Here is a 24484-nt window from a genome sequence, read left to right as displayed (position 1 = left end):
AATCAGGTTAACATGGCATTTCTGCAAATATTAAATATTTAAGGGCTCAAAATTGTATCAAAATCCTTTCTGAGAAGATAGGCTTTCAAGAGCTCTGTTTTCAGTATTACTTTTCTTTGTTCATCAGCATATTTCATTGGGACACTTTTGAGAAAGTCATATTTTTCTTCCATATGTTAATCATCATTCATATATGCTTTTTATTCCAAATGTCCTTGAGAAATGCCTGTCAGTACTATAAACATGAATGAAGAGAAAGGCTCATGTTACTTCAAATTTATCATGACCCTGTAAAGCTGGGGAAACCCAATCATTTGCTTTGGAATGGTGCACCATTCTTATTGGAAAAGGAGATCTGTCTTGTGAGTAGTGATGGGTAGACCTCTGACGGACAGGTAGACCCTGAATTCTTACCTGAACTAGAGCTTTGCAGATGAGTTTCCATCTGCCAGATTCTTCCATCTAAAGCCTTCCTTTTTCACCACAGAGAAGTCTCCTTTTTATCCACAGCCTCTCAGCTTTCACATTTGAAAGGGCTCCAAAGGGACAAAGCAACCCTTTGCAGTTCAACCTTGATTTAATGAACTGGCAGGGTGAGCTTCCCTCAGATTGAAGTGGTAGAAGCACCTGCAATATAGATTTCAGAATGGACTCATTTGAGGTATTGGGACCAAAAACATCCAAGGACCATGAAATTCATGTTGACTGAAATATGGGGTGAGGTCTCCAGAATAATCAAATCTTGTGCCATATAATACTTGGGGTTTTATTTTGGAAGGTATTGAGATGCAAAAATTTTATCTGTTCCTATAAGAAATATTCATTTATCAATCTTCCTGGAACTATTTAACTGTGTTTCTTCTTTACTAGATAGAATCCTTCAAACATTATGATAAAAAAAAATGTACCAGTCAGTCATGACACCCTGTTTTCTATTGAGCCATGTGCACAAATCCTGGAAATAAATAGGTAAGAAATCCCAAGTGGGCACCTGTAGGGCCAGTTACATTTAGAGTTTCCTGGAGCACATATAATTGTGAGATTTGCCCTTCTTACAGTCCTTTGTTTGCCATTTTCCTTGTCTTTGAACCAAAACACAGTTCTTGCCAGGCTTTGAACGTTGAGGAGGCCCTCTCCTCCAGTTGGTGAAGGTCACAGGTTCACCGCCGATCCACTCCCAGTGGCCAGCATGCACTTGGTCGTTCAAACCTAATGTGAACCAAAGAAGTGTGCCATAGGATTTTATTACATTTACAATTGGACATCATATCAACCTGTTATTCAAAGTTACGTAATCACATATAAATGTAAGCCTACGTTCTAAAACAAGGACTAGGACCTGGGAATCCTATAAGACACAAGTGAGAACATAAGGCTTTGGGGTCAGGCAGATTGGAATCCAAATCCTAGCTCCACCACTTGCTAGTTGAACATCCTTGAGCAGGTTATTTAACCTCTCTGAGTTCTCTGAGTTTTAGTTTTCTCATCTCAGAAGTGTATATCTAAATATATCTAAGCCTGTTTTGAGGATTAAAACGATAACACATATAAAGCTCAGACATATAAGTGTTTAATAAATGGCAATTATTATTCATAGTATCCTACAGGCAGAACTCCTATCACACTCTTGTCTATTCTTCTTCCTCACGATTTAAATGTCTCGGTTTTCATATTTGAAAGTAGCTTACTAAGTATTATTTTTAGTCTGGAGCTTAAGGTTTTTTCAATCTGCTACAGTTCTAATAAAAAGCAGCTTTTCTCAACTTGTCTCTCTACTCCCACTGGCAGTTTTTTGAAAATTACACTTCAATGTTGTAAAGCTCTTGTAATTTTTCTTAAAGAAGCATTCCTCCTCCTGTCTTTCAGAATAGAAATAAAAATAATAGAATGAGAAAAGAATCCTCTGCAATAGGATGGACTGGCAGCTCCCAAACCAAATTTGACCATGAAAACAGTCTTTGTTACATAGCATGTAACCCTCTCCCCACTGGTTCTCATTCTATATTTTGGGGTAGAATAAAATGAAGTATTTTTGGTTGGGAATGACTGTCTCCTCTGGACTGTTTGTTTGAATTATTGATCAGATGATGCTATGCCCAAGAACTTTTTGGGGATAGAGCCTTGACATCAGTCATTGTGGACATATAGAAAATTTATCTTCCAGCCTTAATTTAATACTCTCAGATGATTTCAGAATTAGACACTCACTGAGTATTACAGAGATTTTGAGAAGCCAAGAGTGTATTTATTATAATTCCCTGAAATACAATACCTTTAAGGAGAGATGGTGAGAATAGTGACTTCAGTGCACCCTAAGAATTCTATTTCTAAACTGGCTTGAAAAGATTTGTATTACTGTTAAAACTGTAGAAAATATTAAAACTTCAGAAAACAAAGGATAAAATTAAGATCATCTATAATTCTTAACTGGAGACACAAAAAAATTTCTAACTTTTTGGCTTATTTCTTTTTATGTCTATACATATAAGTATATATGTATGTATATCACACATATATACACTTCTTTTTTATTCTAAATTATTTCATGCTTCATATGGCTGTAGACAGTGCTTTTTCACTTAGCACCTTGCCACAAATGCAGTGCATTACATATTTTATATACAATATGTATTCAACATTGAATGAACTCATAAACATAAGGCATTTTGTCATGTCTTTAATATTTGATGCCTTACAAAAGCATTCGATATTAAATACTCTTTCATATGGCTATACTATAATTTATTTCACCATCCCCTATTTACAACTGTTTCTAATTTTTTACCTTTAGAAATAACATTTTAAAAATTCTCTTACTTATAAATTGAATCACATTCCACATTATTTCTTGGAGACAGATGCCTATAAATGAAAGTATTATGTAATTAAGATGAGTTTTAAAAGACAGGCTGTCCAACTGTCTAACCATTGCTTATTATTGTAAACCACAATTATTTGGACTATGGAAGGCAGACGTTCTCTTCGCGTTCTTGCCTTCCCCCTCAGGGCAGCGCGGATACTTGCCTATCCAAAAGGGCTTTCTTCCACTGATGTCCCAAAGCCATTGCATATGCTGCCTGGAGAGGACAGTTACAAGGCTGCCCAGGTGACTAGGTGCAAACACACGAAAATGAGAGTGTCAGTGACAAGGAGTTCAACATTTCTGCTGATGTGAAATGCATAATGGAAATCAAAGATAGTTTAAAATAGAAAAAAAGCTATGTATGTAGAAAGAACTTTCTAAGATTTTAATACTCTATTTTTTTATATTAATGAGTATCTGCAGGGTGGGGTAGGTAACAGAAAAGAAAGTGATATTGTATTATAATATCTGGGCTTTAAAGCACAAATTCAATGGGTTTTAAACATCTTTTGAGAAAATCAGCAACTGCTTACTTATATAGATTAATTACTTAATGACAAAAAATGACTCTTCTCATGGGAAGTTTATCTCTAAATGGCATAAATTTGGCAATTTCCCAGTTAATTTGACCAGTGAGGTAACCCAAACTATTCGGATAAAATTACTTGAAGCCGACATTTTGAGCTTTGTGTGTCTAGTCAAATACCCCAATATTTGTGACTCTTTCTTCCCACCCAGAGAAACAGGCTCAGCCTCACTGTCAAACCTTCGTATGTTGTACAAAAGTAAAAGCACCTGTTCTTACAAATATATATAAACATTTTCCCCAAAATATAATTCTATTTTTTAATACGTTTAAGGTATACAGCATAATGACTTGACTTACATATATAGTGAACTTTGATTACCACGATATGTTTAGTTAACACCCATCATTTCATACAGTTACAAAAAAGAAAAGAAAAGAAAAAAATGCTTTTCTCCTTGTGATGAGAACTCTTGGAATTCACTCTCTAAACAACTTTCAAATCTACCACCAGCAGTGTTAACAATAGTCATCATGTTGGGCTTCCCTGGTGGCGCAGTGGTTGGGAGTCCGCCTGCCGATGCAGGGGGCATGGGTTCGTGCCCCGGTCCGGGAGGACCCCGCGTGCTGCGGAGCGGCTGGGCCCGTGAGCCATGGCCGCTGAGCCTGCGCGTCCGGAGCCTGTGCTCTGCGGCGGGAGAGGCCACGGCAGTGAGAGGCCCACATACCACAAAAAAAAAAAAAAAAAAAAAAAAATAGTCATCATGTTATACATTACATCCCCTGTATTTACTTATAACTGGAAGTTTATGTCTTTTGATTACCTTCATCTAACTCTCCTACCTCACATCCCTCACCTCTGGTAACCACAAATCTGATCTCTTTTTCTATGACTTTTTGTTTTTAGATTCCACATGTAAGTGAGATCATATATTATTTGTCTTTCTCTGTCTGACTTATTTCACTTAGCATAATGCCCTCAAGGTCCACTCGTGTTGTCCCAATTGGCAGGATTTCCTTATTTTTATGGCTGAATAATATTCCTGTGTGTGTGTGTGTGTGTGTGTGTGCACACATGCGCACACGTGTGTGCCACAATTTCTTTATCTGTTCATCTGTTGATGGACACCTGGGTCATTTCCATGTCTTGGCTGTTGTAAAAAATGCTGTTATAAACATGGGGGTGCAGATACATTTTGACATAGTATTTTCATTCCCTTCAGACATATTCCCAGACGAGGAATTGCTGGGTCATATGGTAGTTCAATTTTTAACTTTTGAGGGGCCTCAATACTGTTTTCCATAGTGGCTGCACCATTTTACAATCCTACCAACAGTTTACACAGGTTTCCTTTTCTCCACATCCTTGCCAGTGTTTGTTATCTCTTGTCTTTTTGATGACAGACACTCTTAACAGGCATAAGAATTCCTTATGAATTGTTTTCGCAGCTAGCTGAATTATTCCTATAAGCAATATTTGATTCTATCTAATTCCCCAACAGTGTTCATTAAAAGCTCTTTAAAATGCTTTAAGTAAAAAGCCAATAAATAATTATTTTTTTTCTTTTCTTCTTTTTCTAATACAGAAAGTCTCAAAAAAAAAAAAAAAAGAAACAAACAAAATCACCTTGATCTTCTTGCCTGGTTAATATCTACTGATATTTTTAAAAGCAGGAAACATCATTAGTAATACATACCTGTCACAAGTTTAGACTGTTTAATTTTTTTTCATTTTGCCTGTATCTTTCCAAACTTTAGATTCATTTCTCTGCTTTTCCAGATCACGTAGAGTGAACATAATCTAACCTGTCTCTTAATGATTTTTTTCCTACTAATACAGTAGTTTAGTTTTGTATGATGCAGTGGTGACTTCTGGGCCTTCTGAGATACGTAGGCTCTTTCCCACTTCTCTGAATGTCCTTGGGCTGCCGGATTTGGGTTGTGTGACTTGGTTCTGACTTTACTACTTACTGTCAGCTCCTGTCTGACAGTTACAGCAGATATGATAGCCAATTTTTCTCCCCTCTCTCTCACATCCAATATGGTAATTCTGATGTGCTGCGGGTTTAGAACATGGAATATGAAATGTGTATAAAATATAGACTGAGGGAGGGCTTGAGGGGCTGCTTCAGTCAATGTGGTGTATTAGACAGAATGTGGGACACCTGGGTTCCACTTCCTGCTCTGTCCCCAATTTCCTTATGGATGTAATTTCCGCCTCAATGTCTTTATCAGGAAGGAACAGGTTTTATTCAAGGATATTTAACATCTTCTCCTGCTTTAAGATCCTTGAAACTATCTTTAAAAGATACTTTGTAAAATCCATTTTAGCTGGTCAAGTACAAGTTTGATTTCCTTTTTGATGCTATGAGAAGCAAAAAGTCCCAAAAGAGCAAAGAGGGGAAAACAGCTGTGTTTAGGCTAGGTAAAATGTTAGACCATAGTTATTTACAAAAAGAAATATTTAGGCATTTGTATGATGATTATTTTATAAAAATACCATTCATTTTCTTTTATACCCATATACAAATAAAATAGAGAATATTAACTATATAGATATGTATATATTATAGAGATATAAAAATAAAATATAGAGACACACACAAATAAAAATCTTTTGACAGCTCTGAAAGTTGAAGGCATTCAAAGTGTAGTATTAAGAACAGAAACCTTAATTTTTTCAGCTACAGAAATAAACATCTACTTCTTTGAAACTTTTTGATTAAATATAGATGTATTTTAGACTAAATCTTTAAGGAGAGGTCAGCAGGGGTTCCAGACACTCCTGTGGGAAAGCAAAATGGTTTCATAGATAATGATCTATAATAATAGAATTACCAAATGTACAATGACTGCCTAAGGAAATGAGCAGATGAGATTACAGTATGTAAATTCAAGAAATACCTAATCTAGGAGTCTGGCTCCTCTGGGCTAGAAAAATAATAAAACACCAATGGGGAGCAAAGGAGATTGGAGATAAAGATTGAGTTGAGTTAGCAATCTGATTAAGGACAAAGGATAGAGTAAAATTTGCTGTTCTTCTTGAAACACGGGTGTTGTAAATGACCATATGTAAAGGACCATCAGGTAGCAAGGGAGCCTGAGGAAACATAACCTAGAAATGAAAAATGGTCCCTGAGACGAAATAAAAACACTCTAGATGCATATTAATTCTAATTATAGAATCTAAAACCATCTCCTAAAAATATTCATGAGAAGGTAAATAGCCAGATTACAAAATGTTGAAACTATTAATTTTACATCACAGAAGGAATCGATAATTCCCAGAGGAATATTTATTTTTCAAGGGAAAGAGGTTGGAGAAGAGGACTAAATGAACCTGAAAAGTAATGGGTGAAGGGAAGCAGAGAGGCCCATAGAATGAATGAAAACATGTTGAATGACAGGGGAGGTCTTGGGGTTCAGAGAAAAATTATACTGAGGAGGTGGCCTTGTCATCCAAAAGTGTTTCTCTTAAAATGACTGATCCAAAAGAATGTGCAGATCTTTTATTCTTGTTTTAGTTTGCTTTTAATCTGCTGCTAGGCATTTGCTGGAATGCCTGTAACTAGTATTAACTGTTCTTGGGATAATCATTCTTATGATTTGAAATAAAATGCATATTGAAGTATCATACAAAAGCCATCAGGTCAAATATTCATAGCCTTTTTTCACCTAAAATTTGAAAATTAGAAGCTTTTTATGATATTTTTAAAATCTCGGGCTTCCCTGGTGGCGCAGTGGTTGAGAATCTGCCTGCCAATGCAGGGGACACGGATTCGAGCCCTGGTCTGGGAAGATCCCACATGCCGTGGAGCAACTGGGCCCGTGAGCCACAACTACTGAGCCTGCGCGTCTGGAGCCTGTGCTCCGCAACAAGAGAGGCCGCGACAGTGAGAGGCCCGCGTACCACGATGAAGAGTGGCCCCCGCACCACGATGAAGAGTAGCCCACGCTTGCCACAACTAGAGAAAGCCCTCACACAGAAACGAAGACCCAACACAGCCAAAAATAAATAAATAAATTTATTAAAAAAAAAAAAAAAGAACAATCTTCCTAACAATAAACTGATTAATTTAGAAAAAAAAAAATCTCACACCAAATATATTTTACCTCTTAAACACCCTGGAATACCATCAGAAATGGTGTTTGATAAATGCTTTAATTTCTGGATCAATATGGTAAATACATAACATGTAAGTCAAAATAGTTTATATTACTGATAGATACATAATATCACTCTCTAAAATATGATGGAAAAACTCCAGTTGCCCCCTGAAAACTTTCTCTTGTTCTGAAAGCTTTCTCAGTTTTACATCTAAAAAAAGTCTCAGTACTACAGTTAAAACAATTCCCTGAAACCAGAGGTTTATAAAATTAACTTCACAATGATACGAAAAAATTAGTTCTGAAGCTGCTTATAACATAATGTTTGATCTGCTATATATGATCACTAATCCTCTTGAATTAATAGGGGAGATAGAAAATTTCCATCACTATTATACTGGATTTTATAATAGTTTACTGCAGAACAAAATACCTATTTATGTATTTCTTAATACCATTATTCTGAGATTATGATCTTCTAGGTTTTTGGTGTCAAAAAACATTTCTTATGAAATAATGGCAATTTAAGGTAATATTGTTGATGTCTTCATTTTGACAACCCTGTATTAGTAGCCCAATATCTTTTTTTTTTTTTTTTTTTTTGTGGTACGCGGGCCTCTCACTGTTGTGGCCTCTCCCGTTGCGGAGTGCAGGCTCAGCGGCCATGGCTCTCGGACCCAGCTGCTCTGCGGCATGTGGGATCTTCCTGGACCGGGGCACGAACCCGTGTCCCCTGCATTGGCAGGCAGACTCTCAACCACTGCGCCACCAGGGAAGCCCCCAGTATCTTTTTTATTTTACTGATCCATCTAATTACCCAAATCTGTTGTATTTCTATACACTAACAACAAAATAACAGGAAGAGAAACTAAGGCAATAATCCCATTTATTATTGCATCAAAAAGAATAAAATACTTAGGAATACCTAATGAGGCAAAAGACCTGTACTTAGAGAACTATGAGATGGTGATGAAAGAAACTGAAGATGACAAACAGATGGAAACTTATACTGTGTTCTTGGATTGGAAGAATCAATATTGTTAAAATGACCATACTACCCAAGACAATCTACAGATTCAGTGCAATCCCTATCAAATTACCGATGGTATCTTTCACAGAACTGGAACAACAACAACAAAATTTAATTTGTATGGAAACAAAAAACACTCTGAATAGCCAAAACAATCTTGAGAAAGAAGAATGGAGCTCGAGGAATCACGATCCCTAACTTCAGACTATACTGCAAAGCTATAGTAATCAAAAGACTATGGTACTGGCACAAAAACAGACACATAGATCAATGCAACAGGATAGAAAGCCCAGAAATAAACCCACGCACTTATGGTCAATTAATCTATGACAAATGAGACAAGAATATACAGTGGAGAAAAGACAGTCTGTTCAATAGTGGTGCTGGGAAAATCAGACAGCTACCTGTAAAAGAATGAAATTAGAACATTCTCTAACACCATATACAAAAATAAACTCAAAATGGATTAAATATCTAAATGTAAGACTGGATACTATAAAACTCCTAGAGAAAAACATAGGCAGAACACTCTTTCACATAAATCGCAGCAATATATTTGGATTTGTCTCCTAGAATAATGGAAACAAAAGCAAAAATAAACAAATGGGACCTAATTAAACTTAAAAGCTTTTGCATGGCAAAGGAAACCATAACAAAATGAAAAGACAACCTACAGAATGGGAGAAAATATTTGCAAATAATGCTACTGACAGGGATTAATTCCCAAAATATATAAAGAGCTTATACAGATCAGTATCAAAAAAAGCCAAACAACCCAATTGAAAAATGGGCAGAAACCTAAATAGACATTTCTCCAAAGAAGACATACAGATGGCCAACAGACACATGAAAAGATGCTCAAGATTGCTAATTATTAGAGAAATGCAAATCAAAACTACAATAAGTTATCACCTCACACTGGTTAGAATGACCATCACCAAAAAGCTCACAAATAATAAATGCTGGAGAGGGTGGGGAAAAAAGGAACCCTCTTATACTGTTAATGGAAATGGAAATGGTGCAGCCACTATGGAGGTTCCTTAAAAAACTAAAAATAGAGTTACCATATAACCCAGCAGTCCCATTACTGGGCATATATCTGGAAAAGACGAAAACTCTAAGGTGAAAAGATTCATGAACCATGGTGTTCATAGCAGCACTATTTACAATAGCAAAGACATGGAAGCATCCTAAATGTGCATCAATAGATGAATGGATAAAGAAGAAATGGTATATATATACAATGGAATATTACTCAGCCACATGGTACATATATACAATGGAATATTACTCAGCCATAAAAAGGAATGAAATAGCAACATGGATGCAACTAGAGATTATCATACTAAGTGAAGTAAGACAAAGACAAATATCATATGATATCACTTATGTACAGAATCTGAAAAAAAAATGATACAAATGAACTTATTTACAAAACAGAAATAGACTCACAGACATAGAAAACAAACTCATGGTTACCAAAGGGGAAAAGAGGGGGGGAGGGATAAATCAGGAATTTGGGATTAACAGCTACACACTATTATATATAAAACTGATAAACAAGAAGAACCTACTGTATAGCACAGGGAACTATATTCAATATTTTATAATAACGGATAATGGACAAGAATCTGAAAAAAGAATATAAATATATATACATATATATATGTAACTTGCTGTATACCTGAAACATTGTAAATCAACTATACTTCCATAAAAAATAAATTTGTAAAATAATGTTTCTATATTCTAAAGAAAAAATTAATTTATCAAGAAAATTTGTCTATTCCCTTTTTGATGGAGAAAATATACACAATTCCTATAAATCAATAACAAGAAGACAAATGACCCAAACTACTGTTATTAAAAAGGTTACTAATGAAATTCTTGTAAGTGCTTTTTTTTAAACATATATTATTATTTCTCTTGGGTAAATACCTAGGAGTAGAATTGCTAGGTCACAGGGCAGATGCATGTAACTTTATAAGAAACTGCAAGACAGTTCTACAAAGGGGTTGTACCATTTTACAATTCCACCAACAATAAATGAGAATTCCATTTGCTCTACAACATAGTCTTTGTGATTTTAACTATTCTAGTGGGTGTGAAGTGGTATTTTATTGTGGTTTTAATTTGCATTTCTCTGACATCTAATGGTGGTGGGCACCTTTTCATGTCTTTATTGACCAACTGTCTCTCTTTACTTGTGAAATCTCTAAGTCAATTGCTATTTTTTTTAACATCTTTATTGGAGTATAATTGCTTTACAATGGTGTGTTAGTTTCTGCTTTATAACAAAGTGAATCAGCTATACATATACATATATCCCCATATCTCTTCCCTCTTGCGTCTCCCTCCCTTCCACCCTCCCTATCCCACCCCTCTAGGTGGTCACAAAGCACTGAGCTGATCTCCCTGTGCTATGTGGCTCCTTCCCACTAGCTATCGGTTTTACATTTGGTAGTGTATATGCTATTTTTTTAAAATCTGGTTGTCTTTTTGTCATTGATTTGTAGGAGATGTTTATATTTTCTGGATTTGACACCTTTATCAGATACATGATTTGAGATGAGCTTTTCCCAAATGTGGTCTAACCTTTCATTTTCTTAATAGTGTCTTTAGGTGAACATAACTTTTAAAATTTGATGAAGTGCAAAATCTGACTGATATCCACCAGCGATTTACCTAGTCTCAATTTCTAGCCATGGAACATATTAGTCTAATTGCATTGCTTTGGATAATATCCAGGGAGGCAAAAAGGAGGGTCAGGGATAGTTACATATGCATTTTTAAAGTCCGCCTCAGCTAGATAAATTTTGTTGTCATTATCTGACCACGAGTCATCTTTCATTGAGTGTTCTGTTATCCAATCACCCTTTGTCCAACTCGTCTGGTTTCATAATCATCAATGCCTCTTACACTGTTATAGGCCTGATGCTGTAAGACTTTTCATTGCTATGTATTTTCAAATCAGTGGGCAGGAATTACTATTTAATAAATATAGAATCTGCAACACTGCTGACTCAGAGAATCTCCTTCTGACTTTCTCCAAAAGTTTAAGATAGAGAGTCTAAAAAACAGAACTGTGATATGGGGATATATGTATACATATAGCTGATTCATTTTGTTACACAGCAGAAACTAACACAACATTGTAAAGCAATTATACTCCAATAAAGATGTTAAAAAATATAGAACTGTGGCAATGGCACAGTTTTATCATAAAAGAGCTAAGTCAAAATACATTATTAAGGTCAGCCCAAATCCATTCTGAACTACAGAGCTCCCTCCAAGCTCCTAAAACAAAGCCAGGTAGATATCAGACACTCAACACTTGAATGAATGAAGCAACATTACAGTTCCATGAGAAAACAGAGAAACATCAGCAAAGAAACATCAATCAAATGTGAAACAGGGTTTCTTACTGTTCCCTGCAAGCTTGGGCGGCTATGATCCAGGTGCCCTTCTGCTCTGTGATCAAGGAGTGGCAGTAGCCTAAGTGATGGTGCCACCCAGCTGGGCATGATTTATCTTCCACCTGAAAAATAGTTGTCCATGTTCACATTATAATGGTCTTTACAATCTAGAGTCTGTTCTCAGCATAGAGAGTCCTATGAGTCCCCTAATGTGAGTAATTTTGTCACCAGAAAGGAGGTCAGCCTTAATCCCAATCCTCCACTTTGAGAAATGCAATGGCTTTTTATGGAACACACTGGTAAAGTCAGCAGTGTTTTAATTTTACACTTTGACATTATGATAATTGAATAAAATAAGTAAACATCTTTTCAAATTGTATTGCTTAACTAATGTGTTTTGTGATTTTTAAAACACCAACTGGCCATCTTTTCCTCTTCACCTTCGAAGTGTAACAGAGCAGGCCGAGGTAGCAGGAGTGGACAGGGCACTCCCTCTCTCTCAGCTTATCATGGGACATGCTGCAAGTAAAGGTACTTGGCTGCTCGGCCTGTGTCCCACCTTGGTGTGAGGGCTCCAAGATTTCCAGGCAATTCCATTGCACTTATACAGCTTTTGGAGGCTTTCTTCAAAGTGGAAGAGTCCCTTTAATTCCAGTGTGCAGTTCTTTGGAAATGAGGGCAAACGGTCCTATGGCAAGGAAAGGTGATTTAGACTTGATGTAGGTTGATCACACTTGTACCTCTTTTAGGTCATCATTTGTTGAGTAGCATTTGTGTTGTGTCAACTATCCCCAAGCTTGAAGGCTGTTTTATGACCCAGAACACAGCTTGTTGTAAAGTGAATAGGAAGTGAAGAGATTTTCATACCTGTTGGGGGAAGTGTGAGCCGGTTGTGGATTCCTCCTTATCTGCTTGAGGCAGTTCTGCCACTTTGACTGTCTTTTGTGGCTGACTAACAATGGATACTTTGGCCTTACTTTTGTGAGTTGAGGAACTGTCATCCTCCAGTTTCAGGGAAATCATTCCATGATACTTGAGGAAATCAACAAACAACAATAAAGAAAAAATAAACACCAAGAGAGCAAACAGAAACATTTGTTGCAAAAATGAGCAATCCAAAAATTGGATCAAAACAAAAAGATAAAAGGTGTATTTTTTTTTCTGACCACCCAAGCCTCTAAAACAAATTTCAAAACATGTTTTTAAGAGAAATACATAAATATAATAGTTATGAAAGGTAGTTTCACTAAATATTTTGTATCCATAAATACAAGAAATTTAGCAATTCTCTCAGACTATGCTTACATTGTAGATGATGTCTGTTCCATTTCTATAAACAGAGGATGGATGGACCTGAAATCAAGAGAGAACAAAATATGAAAAAAATTGACTTGAATAATAATTAGCAGTAGGGTAAAACCCTTCCAATAAGATATTTTTAATGACTGAAAAATTTTAAAACATATGTTTTTCTTAAGACTTTCCATGCCTAAATCATTGGAATTTTTATAAAATCACTGGACCGAATGGCACTTTATCAATATTGACTCATCTATTCTTAGTCCCAGTTAGAGAGAAAAAAATCCTTATTTTCTTGGTACATCTACAGTACACAGAGGTCCAAGAAAACACACACACACACACACACACGCACACCCATGAGTGTGTGCCTGGTTAGAAAACTATGCTGATAATGTCAAAGCCATTGTTTCCACACCCAAGTAGATCATTTAATCTCATTCTATTTCAGCGTCACTGGTCATTCCCTATCTGTCTTGATCACAAAAGGAACCAAAGCAGAAATCATATGGATGAGTCAGAATATCTATCACCTCAGTCAGTACAGTAAATGAAGTAGGGCAGCATTATGATATTTGTATACAAAAGGCACTTCATGATGGTATAAGGAACCGTGAAAATCACCATGGCCCTCAGTCACTGTGAGAACCAGAACAGCTTCCACAGTGTTTCAGAATACTTATTAAGAGCTTTTGATCCTTTCAGTATGCACTCCACACATCAAAACCAAAGAGGTCCCCATCCTTACTCTTTTGCCATTCGCTTGGGTCCTAAGCTTCATTAGAGAAAGATCTTCAGAATCAAAGTCCCGCAGGGTGTCTCCCCTGGCGACTGCTAGCTGCTTGGAAGATGGAAGGGGTCTTCTTTCCGGATGAAAGGAACCAGAAGTGGTGCGTGAGGAAGCCCCTGGGGAGAGCAGGCTCCAAATGCCCTTCTCCCATGCATTGGGCATGTTTGCATTGAAGGCATATGAAGGATGGCACTGTCCTGGAGGCACACAACATGGCAGGTCAGTTCATTTTACACAAACAGATAAGTGATCACATGGAGAAAGTCCCTGGAGCAGCTTGTCATTAAACTCAGATGGATGATTTTCCCACCAGATGTTGCCTTTCTGCCATTTGCCAGAAACCCCTTTACTCTTCATCAGTGTCCATCCAAAAAAGCTGTGCCCTTCTGCACATCTACAGGGTGACTATAAGTCATGAAATTGATTCACGAACCACAGATGAAAATCACTGTCATGATTTTATAATCATCCCATCTACTTGGGCAATAGCCTCCCTTCATATTATACAACTCCTCCATATTATCAGGTTTACTCCCTGATCAAGTATCACTGCACAAACACTTTAAAGTGTTCATCCTTTCCCCAATCTCCCAGAGGTAGAAACTGGAATTGTTTGAAGATGTCAGTGAAATCAAGTAACAGTTATAAAAATGAGCATTTAACTGTTACAGAACAAAGATCCAGTAAATCTTAATGGAGCTCCTTTGATTAGAAATATTGCCAATTAGTATGAAAAAATTCTAAACCTAGCAGCCTCGTCTGGATACTTTACACTTCATGTGTAAAGTGTGTATTTTATGTATTTATGTACTTAATGTGACCAGAAAATTCTACTGAAAAAGAAATGAATTTGGTAAGGTAAGGGGGTATGGGAGAGATGCTATGGTAAAGGAAAGAGGATAGTGTCTATTTTTATTATAGGATGAGAAAGAGGAGATAATAAATTTCAGGTAAGAAAAACATGCGGCCTGTAGGGCATGATGTGTAAAAATAGGAAGGTGAGACCAAGCATAGTAACTGGACACTTGTCAACTGCTAAATAGACAAATAAGTAGAAGGTATTTGGCAGGAAAAATGTCAGAGCACCAAAGCTTTGGGCTGCTCTTTATTTTATTTAGTTCACACGTTGTTCTTTAGCATATACTATCCAGGGCCTATTTGGCTCTGCAACCCAAGGTTATTCATTAATATTCTCCAGCTGCTCCTGAATCCCCAAGCCAGCTGCAACTTTCACATCTATTTTTCTCCAATTCCTTCCTGTCAGAATTTTCGGGGTCACACTACAGTGGGGACTCAGAATTTAGGCCTTAAGAGCTCTCTTTAACAGAGGAAGATAATTACAGCCCTATAAACTCTGGGGGAAAATAATTGTCGATAGATTCTCACCAACATTGTTTCCCCCTTGGTGAGAACAACAAACGGGTGAGGAAAAAAACAACGAAGCACTGACTTGTTGCTTTCCTCACACGGGCATTCTTAGCAGGAGGAAAACCGCAGGAAGCAGAAACCAGAATAAAGGGCCTACATCACGAATGAGGTTGCTTTCTTGACAAGAAATTAAGCATTTTGATTTGAAGGTGTTATCAAGCACGCTGGCTGTTGAAAGCAAGCAGCTACAGTGCCAGGCCTGCTCCTGATTTCAAGATGAGGATCAAAAGAATACCTCCTTTTGAGTCCAAAATTTTCACTGCAGTTTTTGTCTTTGTGCCAAGAACCGCATTCACGGGGGAGTTCAGAATTACTTCAAAGACCTCATCATCTTCCTCTAATCCGTCATAGGTAATTGCTATATTCCACATCTTAGTTGACATTCCTACAAAAAGGAAACATTTTAATTACTCTTTAATTGCTATTTCAATCACCTAGGTGTTAGAGAAATATATTAATTAACATGTCTACAGCTAGACTGCAGTAGCCTGAGTGAGCTATTGTACTGCTACCAACTCGCTGAAGTCGTGCTGTTCTCCTAAATAATATTAAAAGACCACATTTGTTCCTGGACAATGATGATTCCCTTTAAATGCAAACACTGTAACGAAAAAAGCAAGCTGCATTAGGAAAGGGATGAACAAAAAATGGTGAGCAGTTGAGATCTAAGACAATTTTTTCCTGACCTGCCCCTTCTCTCCTTAAGAATAAACAAGTACTGCAATCTTTAAATCTTAATAGTTTGAAAAACCTTAAGATGTTGATGCAGACAGTCAGAAGTGATTATTGGATGGTACTCCATGCTATTCACAGAAATGATTGATTTCTAACGACAGCTGCTTCCATCGGCTGCCCTACTTCCTGAGATCCTTCTAGCCCACAAATGTTTTTTCTGATGATGTAATACTCAGGAGTTTGATATCCTCCTACAGAGAATTTATAGGCTGGGGGGTTCCTGAAATAGATGGAGCCAATTTTTTTTTTCTCTTTCTGTCTGCCTCTGTTCATCGAGTTACAATCAAGCTTGGTTCACAGTAACTTTGCGAACTTAATGCAAAACAGTTTTGATGTTACAATCATATCCCCAGCTATCCTGTCACCACTAAGATGGGACGCAAAGCAACCCCAGAAACACAAAATAATAAAGGTGGAAGAAACTTCTGAGATTGTCAAATCTTGACCAGTTTCCATGACGTGGATAGCAGGGCATCCCCCATGGGTTTATTTAGAAGAAAAAGAGTTGGCAGGAAAGAAAGAAAGTACTGTTTAGTGAAGAAAGATGGCTCAGTTTTAAGGGGAAAAAGATAAACTTATGGTTTAACCTTTGAGGACTAAGTTTTGAAACTTCATTCTGTGTCATTTACTCATTGGTTATTTGAGTGCTTTTATTCCCATAAACCCATCTATATAAGCAGTTAAACATTTTTTTCTAGTCTTCTCATCTGAAAATCGGATTCTTTTCTCCTTGCAGGTTGTTTTCTACAGATTTATGCCTCTCAGTTGTGCTAGCTAGATGATGGCCTCCTTCTTGAAGGTATGTTGTTTATAGAGTCCATCATGGAATCAAAGTCTCATCAATCCCCAACAGCATCCAATGGAAAGAGGAAACTGTTCACTTATCCTACTCTTGCCTGCACTTAGAGAGAAAAATTAAGGGTCTTTGAAATAATTTTATTTAAAAATAACAGGCTGACAGGTAATTTGTTAAGCTTTCAGTATCCACTGAGTTCTTTTTTTTTTTGAACTTAAAAAAAAAAATGTTTTCAAGTCTCATCCATGTTGTAACATGTATTAGTCCTTCATTGTTTTTTGTTTTTTGGCTGCATTGGGTCTTTGTTGCTGCGCGCGGCCTTTCTCTGGTTGCGGCGAGCAGGGGCTGCTCTTCGTTGCGGTGCATAGGCTTCTCATTGCGGTGGCTTCTCTTGTTGTGGAGCATGGGCTCTAGGCACACAGGCTTCAGTAGTTGTGGCTCGCAGGCTCTACAGCGCAGGCTCAGTAGTTGTGGCGCACGGGCTTAGTTGCTCCGTGGCATGTGGGATCTTCCCAGACCAGGGATTGAACCCGTGTCCCCTGCATTGGCAGGCGGATTCTTAACCACTGCGCCACCAGGGAAGTCCCTCCACTGAGTTCTTAAATCAATTACTTTCATAGTTTTTACAAAGATAAAATTTGAAGCATTTAATATAAACTACATAACTCCCACCTCAAGGCTGGATGAATCAGTCCATCAAAATATATATTTTGTATTGATTATGTGCTTGCCTTTGGTGGATGCTAGGGAGAATACTAGAGGTATAACATAAGGAAGCCCTGACATAAAGGAATTTAAAACCTTCTTGAAGAGACAAGATGTAAATACCAGAAAAGTCAATTATTCCAGGTTGTGTATAATTAGCTGCCAAGAGATACAGAATAGATGGTAAATACTACATGTATGTGAGCTCCAGAGTTGGAAGGACCTGGGAGGAAATGGGAAAACAACAGAAGCAAAGTCAGTTAGATAGCAAAGCAGAGACCTTGATCAGGAGGGCTGAGCAGATTACCTGGCTGGAGTAGAGAGGTCATGCCAGGCAAGAGAGGTGGTAGGTAGCGCTGGCATTTTGTAGCCAGACTGCAGAGAGCCCTTGACACTACGTGGTCAGACTCAGACTTTAAACCACAAGCAACAGGGAAGGCTCTTGAAAATGGATGTCTTAAAAACATGAACCTGAAAGTATTATGTGGGAAGATTTAGGGGCCCAGGCAGACAAGCAGAGAGCCTAGAAGTTGGGAATCCACGTAGGCAGCTGTTGTAATAAATTGGCATGAAGAGAAAAGAGGCTTGACAATGAAGAAGGCATATAAATACTAAGGTTTTAATATTCAGAGAGCTGTTTTGACTCTCAAAGCCCATAAAGTTAAGCGTTATTCAAATAAAAATCCAATACAAAAAAAATTTTTCCCAAGCCCCAACCATTTGCCTTCTTATTTTAAGAACTGTTTAATAAATTATATAGTATCCCTTCCCCCCACTGCCCCACCCACCCCCCAAAAAACCTTAAAGTTTTTGTAAAACCTTATGAAGTAGAACCAGATGGTTAGAGAAGATCTATTCCACGTTTCATTTAAGTACTTTTGATTTGTTTGCCTGCATTTCAACTTTGTTTATATGTCTACCAGGTATGCACATAGGACCTCCTTTTTTAGGTTAATGAGATTAGAAATCAGAACTTTCTTAGTTTTTCTTTTTCCTTCCTCTTCAGCCTTCAAGGTGCAAAGTATTTGTGAAATCACGGTGATTATAAACAATTTCAGAAGGCATGAACTGGCCCCCTGTTCCCATGAAACAAAAGGTGCTGAAGAGGAGAGAGAGGTGTCAGGTTATGCAGACATAGTCCACTTTACAGAGTGAGTTAATTCCTGGATATTTTCCTGCAAAACACATTTCACCATTGAAAGACACATTCTCAATGTTTTTCAGCAAATGCCACGTTAGAGAGCTGTTCTTTGGGAAACATTTTGACTCAGGCACAATGAAGTCTCAATTAAGAATGAAGCAAACCTTTGAAGAACACTTATTTTAAAGGAAAACAATCATTTTCTTAAGAATATCTGCACTTTGACTCAAGACTATTCACAATAGCAGAAGGCAAAGTAGTCAGGGTTAGCTTTTGGTTTGGTACAAAGCTGCAAGGCAAGCTTACTTGAGTGTAGCTCACTAGACTGAAAAGTCCCTCAGTTTCTCTTCAGCTCCCTCCAAGGGCTCTCAAACCCTATGATATTCCACTGTCTTTGATTTCTCACTCTGTTTCCTCACCAATCATGGAAGCTGGTGTTTTTAAAGAAATGAACAGATTGCTTTGGGTGAAAGGGGTGGGAATGGGGATGAAGACACCAGATCTGAAAGAGGCAAGGATGAACAAGATGGGAGTAAATGAGTATTTACAGGACCTGTGGACACAGGGAATTCTAACATTCTCTAAAGGAAGACATCAGCTTATGAAACAGTTTCTGGCTAATAAGTTCCAAAGCAATGAACAGCCAAGTGTTGTTTCTTTTTCATTTATAAGCTATATTTATTTATTTTCTTAAAATGTCTAAATAGGGACTTCCCTGGTGGTCCAGTGGTTAAGACTTTGCGCTTCCATTGCAGGGGGCACAGGTTCAATCCTTGGTTGGGGAATTAAGATCCCGCATGCCGCACGGCGTGGCCAAAAAAAAAAGTCTAAATAATCTCTAAAATTATGACTATTTAGACGCTCAGAAGTCTTTAGTATCTACTGGAAGCAGCATGTAAACTCTTGAAAGCAAATGGGCATTCCCTCACCCAGTGGGGCTTGCAAGAGTTAGCTTCTAGGAGCTCCTCCAGTGTGATATCCTCTAGTTCCTATCAATCCAAACAGAGAACCTGGTGGGCTGCTCAAAATCCACCAAAAGCCAAAATCACTTCTGATCTTGTGACAAACAGACCTCAAATAATAAAGATGATATATGACAAGGACTCTTGCCTCTTGAAAAGAGGAAAGGCTGGACCTGCCTTAACATGAAGTACATAAAGAGCACAGAGCCAATGCATCAAATCCTTTCATCTTAGGGTTGATCAGAACCAGAGCCTGCAGCAACCTGAGGGTAAACTTCAAATACATAACAGGAATAGCTCTTCTCATCAAGGGTGGTCAGTCTGAGGAACAAAATTATGCAAGTCAAAAACTTAAATATCACAGGAAGGAGGCCAGTAACAATATCGGGATTGTTGCATGTCAAATGTAAGGCTCTCTGTTATAGGTTGAGTTGTGTCACTCAAAAATCCCTATGTTTAAGTCCTAACTCTCAGTACCTCAGAATGTGACCTTACTTGGAAATAAGGGCATTACAGATGTAATTCAGATGGAGTCACACTAGAGTAGAGTGGACTCCTAGTCTATTATGACTGGTGTCAGTATACAAAGGGGAAATTTGGACACAGACACAAACAAGGAGAACATCCTATGGAGATAAAGGCAGAGATCGGGTGATGCAACAGAAGCCAGGGAAGGCCAGAGATTCCAGCAGAGCACCAGAGCATGAAAGAGAGGCATGGAACAGATTCCCTCTCAGCCCTTAGAAGGAATCAACCCTGCCCACATCATGATCTTGAACTTCCAGTGTCCAGAACTATTAGAAAAATAATTCTTGTTTTTAAGCTACCAGGTTTGTGATATTTTATTAGGGTAGCCCCAGCAAACTAATACAGTCACTAAACATCATACAACTAGTGGTGAACTGCAGAAAGGCGTTTCTTTTCTACATTTTTTTTTTTTTTTTGGTTGTGCTGGGTCTTAGTTGCGGCAGGCGGGCTCCTTAGTTGCGGCTCACTGGCTCCTTAGTTGTGGCATGTGGGCTACTTAGTTGTGGCATGTGAACTCTTAGTCGTGGCATGCATGTAGGATCTAGTTCCCCAATGCAGGATTGAATCCAGGCCCTGCACATTGGGAGCGTGGAGTGCTAACCACTGCGCCAGCAGGGAAGTCTCCTCTACATTTAATATTAAGGTTGTCAGTTTTGGAGTGGTAACGGTATTCTGGCCATTTTGTTTTGCCTTTGCCCAAAACTTCATGTGTCAGTGGCAGACAATGGCTAAAGTCTTGATTGGATGGCCTGTTCTCAGAATGCAGAACACTTCCTCTGCAGGGAAGCAGAAAGCCACATGCCCTGGCTGCTTCTCAAGGCCTTTTTCTTTTTCTTTTTTTTTTTTTTGAGGTATGCGGGCCTGTCACTGTTGTGGCCTTTCCCGTTGTGGAGCACAGGCTCCAGACACGCAGGCTCAGCAGCCATGGCTCACGGGCCCAGCCGCTCTGTGGCATGTGGGATCTTCCCAGACCGGGGCACGAACCTGTGTCCCCTGCATCGGCAGGCGGACTCTCAACCACTGCACCACCAGAGAAGCCCAAGGCCTTTTCCTTTTGTTCCTGGACAGGTGATCTAGGTCCATTCCATACCAGAGGGAAAGAGAGACAACCATGCAGTGCAGTGAGGGAGAGCTACTGGTTCCCATCTACAGAAACCAGGGAAAGGGGGCATGACTCCCGTCTTGGTGCTTAAGGCACAGTTAGCCAAATGTATGTCTGTCCTGCAGTTTAAGTCCCCTTCTTCTGCTACCAAGTCCCCTAGGAAGTCTTTCAGGATTTTCCTTAGCCAGAACAATGGCACATCCTTGGGGGTCACAATGTACTCTATTAGTGAGTTGTTTTCATGTCTATATTTCTTACAGGATAGAACATCCTTGAGAACAGGCCCCATGCTTTTGTGTTCCCTTTTGCACCTAGCAAAATTTTTCCAAACGCTTAAAACAAAACAGGTGTTATCTAATTAAATAATAATTTCCCCTGGAATCTGTTCATATCAGCCTATTCTAAGAGAGATAATTTAGAAATGACCCTTTAGGAATCCACATGACTATAACATTCAAAAAATTTCCATTAAAATATGAGGCAATTACATTATTTCAGCTTTGTGTCAGACCTCTGAATAATTTTTTTAAATGGCAGTTTTTCTGGATTTTTGGATGTTTGCTTTAATATTTTATATATTTTGTTATGATCTCTCTTCTCATTTAAAATAAATACTCACTAGTAATAACATAAAATATGAGGGGCAAAACCTCAAGTACAAACTCATCTCTCTGGGAGAGGGGTGATCCCGTTCCCTGAGGAGTTTCTAGTTGGCTGAAGTTGCATAATAGTCTGTCTTTTCCACAATCTCCAGACTTTCTTACAAAAACATGAAACAGAGTGTAGACACAAAACGTACCTGGGTCAAACTGAATCAGCTTAGATGGAGTCACAGTGAAATCCTTTCCAGCTGTAGCTGACACTTGGTTGACCTTAAGAGGGAAAAAAAAATCTTTTTTTTTAATAAAAATAAATATTCTGTAATAAAAAACATCTAGTCTAATCTCATACTAGACTAAACTCATGCTCTTAAATCTGTTTTTAACATTGTTTTTTTAATTATAATACATCATTTTTGACCCATCTTCCTTAAAGTTAACTTTTTCCTAGACTAATATCAATGGAAGTAAACATAAAACTTTAGTTTTATTTTTTTCTTCTCCTTTATAAATGATTTGGTTATTGGGAAAGTAATGTGAATTTTAAACACTGTATTTCTCTTTGTTACAAATATTTTATTTCATGGCCTTCCCTCTACCCCAACCAGGCCCTAAAATAATGCCTTGGAGGAAAGGGAGAAGGGCAGTGAAGAGAAGGAAAAGCGGGTACTGCTGACAGCCGGGGTGCTGATCTGTCAGCCAGCTTGGAGCTATCCTGCGAGCTCAGGGCACTGAAAGCCTTTAGACCAGATGAACTAAAACAAGTCTGGTCCATTTTCGCATCTGGATGAAACCATTCCTCTTCACAGACATGAATGAGGGCTCTGTGGGGATGACAGTCCTGGGGAACAGCCACACAAAGGCCATCCACACCCAGAACCAAGGGCTTCAGAAGCTCCTTCAAGTAAGGTGTAAAAAAAAAAAAAAAAAAATTGGTCCAGTCTAAAGAGACAATTGGCTGACCCCTTTTTCCCGTCCCCCAGGGCTGAAGAATAGAGGTGATTTAAGGGCTCTGACATCTCGTGCCCTTAACTTCCCCCAGAGGAGCGTAAATATGTGTGAAGAACACATATTTAGTTTGAAATATGGTTGAAAAGGAGTTTGAAAAAGAAGCTTCAGCTGGTTAGAAAAAGAGGTCCTTGAATGAGATGTTCGGGAAAGTGAGTTACTCTATTCCTTCACTTTCTTACAAAGGGACGAAGGGCACAAGTAAAAACTTACAAATTCCTATTTCTTTGGCCTCAGACATTATCTGCATTTCTAACCAAAGGCCCTGACATCTGCCAGTGGTCTGCAGTGGAAACATTTTGCTCAAGAAGATTACTGCCTCCTAAGCTCCCATTTGTTCTTTCTCCGCAATGCCAAGGCTCCTTCCCAACAACCTTTCACTGCAGAAAGGCAGCCCATTGCACACCTGTACCCACCATATGCAGGGAGTTACATTTCCCCATGTGGTTCTTGCACGTGCAATTACCTAGTATTTACCACCACTGAGCTTACAGAATCCTACGTGGGAAAAGGAATGGGCTGAGTCAAGGTGGCTGCAGAAATCAGTCCGGTGCAGGTGTGCGATTCAAACCAGGGCAAACAACGTAGGGTAAGAGTGCTTTCTTTTCCTTCCTCCCAGCCAAGCAGCCAGTAAGCTCCAGTCTAAAGCAGCAGGCTGTGCTGTAAGCAGAGTGGTCCCTGAAGGACTCCGGCTGTTTGCGAAAGGCCTGCAGACTCAGCTGGCAGCTTCACTGTGTGCACTCAGCTTAAGCAGACAAAAGGTTCCGTCACACTACGTCTGTTGTTTCTACCTGGCAAGGTGAATGGTTCTGTGGCCCAAAACTCCAGACTAGAGCATATGGTGCTTTTTATGGAGGACCAGAAGAATATTAGAAAACCATCCAGGCGGGTTCTTTCTTTTTCCATAAACTATCTACTGGGAAGGTAGAGGGGATACTCAGTTGTCTGATGATTTAACAATAATAAAACACCCCAGATCAGGGGAAAAGACCCTATGCCCACTAGAAAGATAAACACTGAGTCTGGATATAGTAGAATTTATGTGCACAAGGTTGTGAGGGTGATTTGAACTTATTATTGTAATTGAGACTTAACTGAGATGGCATTTTTTCCCAGAAGCTAGTATCACTGCTTTTTTCCTTAGATTGAGGAGGGGAGTCTTTCAGGCTCATTCACCAGCATTCGTATGTACAGGATTTTCATGCTCTCATTCACCTGAAGTGCAATTTTTATAGTGACTCCTAAAAAAATCTTTCAATTCTAGAAGCCATAGGTTGTGCTCCACGGCCCATGGCAGTGTAAAGAAATAGCAGGTGAGTAGTCCAAAAATAATTATTGAAAATTCCTTATATTTCAGGGTGCCTGTATTGATACATGGTCTCTTAATTTTGCATGACTTGGGTGAAGCTTACGATAGGTGTGTTCCCTGATTTTTTCATCCACTGAGAC

At 38.4% G+C, this 24484-nt stretch overlaps 1 protein-coding gene across 1 annotated transcript in view; it reads right to left on the bottom strand.

Moving 5' to 3' along the window:
• Positions 1–1009: 1009 nt before the first annotated feature.
• Positions 1010–24484, bottom strand: part of LOC307054829 (FRAS1-related extracellular matrix protein 1-like) — a gene marked incomplete at both ends in the record, with an annotated part of 39906 nt that continues 16431 nt past the window's right edge. The window contains 9 exons of the mRNA XM_079706708.1: positions 1010–1209; positions 3025–3110; positions 11952–12064; positions 12478–12630; positions 12810–12974; positions 13248–13295; positions 13990–14228; positions 15695–15844; positions 22228–22300. Coding sequence (XP_079562834.1) covers positions 1010–1209; positions 3025–3110; positions 11952–12064; positions 12478–12630; positions 12810–12974; positions 13248–13295; positions 13990–14228; positions 15695–15844; positions 22228–22300 — 1227 coding nt within the window. The remainder of the gene's footprint in view (positions 1210–3024; positions 3111–11951; positions 12065–12477; positions 12631–12809; positions 12975–13247; positions 13296–13989; positions 14229–15694; positions 15845–22227; positions 22301–24484) is intronic.

Source organism: Hyperoodon ampullatus (genome assembly GCF_949752795.1).
Source record: "Hyperoodon ampullatus genome assembly, chromosome: 6".
Lineage (NCBI taxonomy): Eukaryota > Metazoa > Chordata > Mammalia > Artiodactyla > Ziphiidae > Hyperoodon > Hyperoodon ampullatus.
Note: the sequence above shows the minus strand (reverse complement) of the source record. Positions and strands in the feature narration are given on the sequence as shown.